At 32.2% G+C, this 5,632-nt stretch overlaps 1 protein-coding gene across 1 annotated transcript in view; it reads right to left on the reverse strand.

The window, feature by feature from the left end:
• The window catches only part of LOC105617842 (AP-1 complex subunit gamma-1), an 8,951-nt gene extending 3,852 nt beyond the window's left edge, over nt 1–5,099 (reverse strand). The window contains exons 1-9 of the mRNA XM_012199393.1: nt 5,070–5,099; nt 4,983–5,000; nt 3,936–4,346; nt 3,619–3,849; nt 3,308–3,529; nt 2,249–2,376; nt 1,908–2,154; nt 408–675; nt 174–334 (exon numbers count right to left, since the gene is read on the reverse strand). Coding sequence (XP_012054783.1) covers nt 174–334; nt 408–675; nt 1,908–2,154; nt 2,249–2,376; nt 3,308–3,529; nt 3,619–3,849; nt 3,936–4,346; nt 4,983–5,000; nt 5,070–5,099 — 1,716 coding nt within the window. The remainder of the gene's footprint in view (nt 1–173; nt 335–407; nt 676–1,907; nt 2,155–2,248; nt 2,377–3,307; nt 3,530–3,618; nt 3,850–3,935; nt 4,347–4,982; nt 5,001–5,069) is intronic.
• Nucleotides 5,100–5,632: the final 533 nt, after the last annotated feature.

Genomic DNA, 5,632 nt, shown 5'->3' on the forward strand with positions numbered 1-5,632 from the left:
GTGTGTGTGTGTGTGTGTGTGTGTGTGTGTGTGTGTGTGTGTGTGTGTGTGTGTGTGTGTGTGTGTGTGTGTGTGTGTGTGTGTGTGTGTGTGTGTGTGTGTGTGTGTGTGTGTGTGTGTGTGTGTGTGTGTGTGTGTGTGTGTGTGTGTGTGTGTGTAGTGTAGTGTCTAACCCTAGGAACTGCTGCTTGAAATAAAAAATCGGTTAAAATAGTGCTTCCAGAATTTTGAGCCAACATATTTATGACCAACAGATCGGAGATATCGGGCGGTCTTTCTAATTTGAACGTTATTTTGAGCCCTGATTTATCCAAGACCACTATACTTGGTAGTTCTGTAACAACGATTATGATTATAATGATTTACACATTAATAAATCCGTGATTATTTTAGATCTTGTAACGAACCGTTTTGCACTGTAGGAGTACTGAGTAATCCATCTACTAAGAAGTTACTGTTATTAGTGGGACTGAACATTGGTGCGGATGATGCCTGCGGTTGAAGTGGTAACGTGGGAGCAACAGGCGTAGGCGTATTCAAATCCAAACTTCCAAGCAAATCCAGCAGGTCATTATTATGCGCTGCCGCAATCGTACTCGATGAAGAATTTTTATTGTTCGTCGCCGGCATCGTTATTCCTACATCCGTAGTTCCAAGTAAATCTAAAAGTGCACTCTGTAAAATTGCAAAAAAATTAAAGATATTAATAGACATCTTTTTTAAATTTATTTTTTATTTTAATAGAATATTTTATATTATTTACACCCTTCGTGATCACATTGGGATCAAAATGATTACAGAATGCAATAATTTTTTTGATAAAACGAAAACTGAATGCAGCAATCAGTAAATGCATTCTGGAATCATTAAAAATCCTTTATATTATTCTTATAGCGTTTTCTCTTGAGATACACTGAGTGTAATCTCGTACTACACCAGTTGCGTCTGCATCAGTGCTGCACTATAAAAGTGTACATATACCATGGTGTACACTACTTCATGCTACCGTGTTTAATTCTGCTACCGGTTGACTTCTATTTTCAAATTTTTAATGTCACACCATCTCTTTGAAATTGTGTGGCAAAACCCCACTTCATGCATAAAATTTGCACTACACTAGCCACGGAAACATGTTACACTGAATGAGTTCGCCACCAACTAAGGAAACATGCTACATTGTTTGAGTGTTGCATTGGTGAGCGATAGTGCAGCCAAGAGAAAACGCTATTAGCTTATCATATATTTATAGTTTAAAAGAAAATATATGTTAAAATTTTGGCTACCATATGTATCCAATTGAATATACATCTATAGATCTAGAACGCCATATATATCAATTTGAATATATATATACATTTTCTTTTTACTTATTACCATTTATATAAAAGCTAGAACACTTTGCATTAATTTTACATATTATATTATGAATTCTGTAAAAAAATTTAGTAACTTGACCTACGATTTTTATTTTAAAAAACATATTTTATTGAAAAATCTATTCCAATGTGAAAGATTTACTTAAAATTATAGCAATCATGATATAGGCATGTAGTTATAAGCACGTTACTGCAAAAAGATGTTATTTGTTGCTATAAATTTTATATTACTTTTAAAGTTAAAAGTGACGGAATAAATCCGCTCTATCCTATTATAAAAACATTTTACAAATTTATCTAACGACGATAAATGCATATATTTTCATTGTATTTACATTTATATACGTAGCGCAGACGCACATGTATCTTTCACGCACATGATTCAAATATTCACAAATATTTTGAAAACATTAAATTCTAGGTCATATATATCAATTTAACATTTATTTTAACAAAGGCATAAAATAATGGCGGGGATTGATTACAAAAGCTTGTGTGACAATTAAGATGTTAAGAAGAATATGCGCTTACTGAATCGGATGTAGTAGTTGCTGATTCCAGCATTGTGGATTTTTCATCTTCCGGTTCTGGCTCACCATTCATCATGCCTATGATACCATTGGCCTGCGGTCGCGCGGTTTCCATTGGCGGCATTCTCTCGAGCAACGCGGGTCGCAGGTGATCATACTTTCGAAACAGCTGTGAAAACTCAATACCCCTCTGCTGTAATTCGATATGTAAATTGCTACCAAACGTATCTATGATCTGACAAATTTTCCTGTAATAACAGAACATTACATGAATATTGCGATTGTAAATAAAGATCTTTTACATAAATTATATGGATAACCACAAACGAAATCGATACTAACTCATGACCTTTCTGGAACCTCGTGCTTAATTTGGTAAGAGACAACAAAGTGTACTGTTTTGTGATCACAGTGTTCTGCGGATTCCAGAGTAACCTCTGATATACATCGATGATTTCGTCCTCTGTCAACTGATGAAGAAATTTAAGAAATTATTGAATTATATTTTCATATATGTGATATATCCAGGAAAAGTGAACAGCTTTCAAAAAAATATGATCAATACAAAAAATTTAATATTTCATTAGCAAGATTTAAGTCTTTTCCGTCTTTTCATATAAATACGTATTATAGAATTGGCCGATTTTGAATCGAAGTTCCGATTAATCGCAAAAATTAAATTGATTCGGACATTCCGATTAATCATATGAATCAATTCGTAAGTAAGTCAATTTTTTTTACAATTTTTTTACAAATTTTACTATTTTTTTTACAATGAATTGCTGGTCAGTCGTTGTCATCCGTTTTCTTGTCTCATCATCCTCTTTTTTTTTAAGGCATCAATAAGTTTTAAATTCTTCAATACATATCCATCAGAGGTACTTAGGATAAATCTTACCCTAGCTATTTACATGCACACAGTTTTAAAAATAATGTAAAAATTTATTGAACATAGTACAGTTTTAAAAGTATTATAAAAATGTAAACATGGTTCCTGATGAAAGTTAATACTTTCATATTTATATAAATATTTTGTTGACATTCAAAAAATACCAAAATTTATAATAAAACTTTTTATATATTTTAAATAAAAACTTTCGGTATTTATTTTTCAGTTTAAATGCTTGAAATTGAATTTTTGCTCCAAGTGCTAACGAATCATTAAATGTAAAATAATTATTCTCCGATTGCACTGATCAATTTTACTACGCTCACTTTTATATGCGTCCTAGAGTGCATTAATAAAATACAAAAAAATCAAATAGAATTGGTTCAATTATTCAATTAGTATATATTCAAATCGGCTTTCAATTTGAATTGATTCATTGATGAATCAGAAACCGAATTAATTAATTTTTGGCCATCCCTAATAAATACTATAGTTGCTACAATTGAACTTACATTGATTGGAGTCTCGGCATCTTCTGACGGTGGACCGTATAACAATAGATCGCCGTATTCGCCGATGCACCATGTGGCAACTTGCGCCAAAGGCTGTTTATCGGACGTATCCTTTTCTAACGCGCGCCACAATGCACTAACGGCATATCCCTGCTGTGACTGCGTCTCCGAAATTAATTGTATCGTGCATGCCACTACGTCATCTCGCACATAATTACCAGCCTGAAAATTAAAAAAAAAAGATTTGAATCTCGACAATTCTGTCCATATATTTTATGTTCGCCGTGTTATGAACTTGTAAAAATACACACCGCGACAAGTACTTTGAAGAGAGTCTCGAGATGCCAGCGTTTGTTCGGAGCAAATCTCTCCGCAGACATAACGATATTGCTGCTGCATTGAGCCTTAAATTCGGGATCGGCACGTTCCAAAAATAGGAGCAATTCCTTCATCATATTCCTGATATTGTTAGAATTGACGAGCGCAAAGCTTAGCTCCATCGCACGCCTTCTAATCGATACGTCTGGGTCTTTCAAGCATTCCTAAAATACGCCAAGAGAATATTAATCGCAATGAATAACCTTATCTTCAGCTTAAAAAAGAAAATCTGTAAGTATGAATATTTTACTAGAATTGTCGATCGATGCCTCTGCACCGCGCTGGTGTCCACGTAAACTGTCTTCAATAACGTATTCAGAGCCACATATCTGATATTTTTGTCATTATTCAATAAAAATCTGCCCAGTATGTTGACCGCTAAGACTCGAAGCCCGCTCTCCGACTTAATGTCCATGATCGATAGAACCGTCTCATAGAGTATCGTATTACCGACGTTTTTGCTGGTTTCCGTGTTAGTGGCAACTTGAGCAAGAATATCGTTCATAGCTTCGGATGCGTCAATGTCGTTACGTCCCAGAATACGTAGAAGACGCAGTATTTTCACCTGAAGAAATGGATCCGATACTCCGGATACGTCGTGCTCGGGCGAGTATCCGGCTAGGATTAGGTTCTTCAAAATTCTAACGAGGTTTGGCACAATCTGCAATAGGATCTTTCTCTGCTTAATTTTGTAAAAACTTAATTTGACTATTAACAACGATTACAAGAAATAAGATCGACGGAACAAGTCGTTGCGAGATAATATACTTTCATGTAACATAAATAAATCATTTATCATCTTAAAATAATATTGAAATATTCTGATTTCAATTATTTAAGAGTAATTCTCTCTCTCTCTCTCTCTCTCATTTATTAAAAATCAATATAGGTTATTTGTATCGTAAATATTGCAAATTTAGTTGAATATGTGATAAAAAATAATAGCTAACTCGATGTCTATGAACATTTCTCAATTTCTGAGATAAACATGCAACTGTAGTAAATAATGTCATCATAGTAATTACTGATAGATGTTACATAATTATTACTATGTTAATATCTCTAAACATATCTAACTATCTCGATCGATAAAAAATTTATATATATAAAAGATGTATATCTACAAATGCAATATAGGTGATTTGATACTTTAATTATAAAAAAAATACCATGGCAAAGCAGATAACGTCGATTTATATTCTCATTCTAATACTTATCGAGCAAAGTAAAAGAAAAGAATGAAGTCCGTGATAAACATACATGCAAGAATACAGAAGAACCTTTATATGCATATTACCTCACGATGGCCGCATTCCTAAGAAAGACAAAAATAATCAACGCTTATTTATGTATACTTATGTATAATAAATTTGAAGATATTAACCATGTTGAATTTTGTCAAAACATATTGCATGATTGTCTTATTATATATTCTATTATTTTTTATTTTTATATTATTTATTTTAGTTGCTTGGAAAAAAGAAATAAATATAGAAGAGAAACTCGCACGTGTTTATATCAACGAAATTATTTTAGAATCTATTTAAAGCAAACTGGTATTAAAAATGTAAATGAAAGACAAATGTTTTCAATTTTATATTATACTGATATAAAATGCAGGAAAATGCTTGTTTTTCTTCTAATATAATACAATAATATAATTATACAATAGATTCATAAAGATCCATTAATGCATAATATAAAATAAAATAAAATAAAATAAAATAATTTTTTCGGTTAATTATTTCATATCCGTATAAGATTAAGACTACATTCTTTTCCGTCACTATTGCTAATACAATAATTAGCCAGCAAATACAATTAAATTTCAGTTCCTAATAGATAATTCCACTAGGTGCACTAAGCACTCTCTAGATACTTTTTTTATTAGCGGGTTTCTCTACTACCATACATATATATATATATATATATATATATATACTACTA

The sequence above is a fragment of the Atta cephalotes genome (genome assembly GCF_000143395.1).
Source record: "Atta cephalotes unplaced genomic scaffold scaffold00014, whole genome shotgun sequence".
In the NCBI taxonomy this organism is placed as follows: domain Eukaryota; kingdom Metazoa; phylum Arthropoda; class Insecta; order Hymenoptera; family Formicidae; genus Atta; species Atta cephalotes.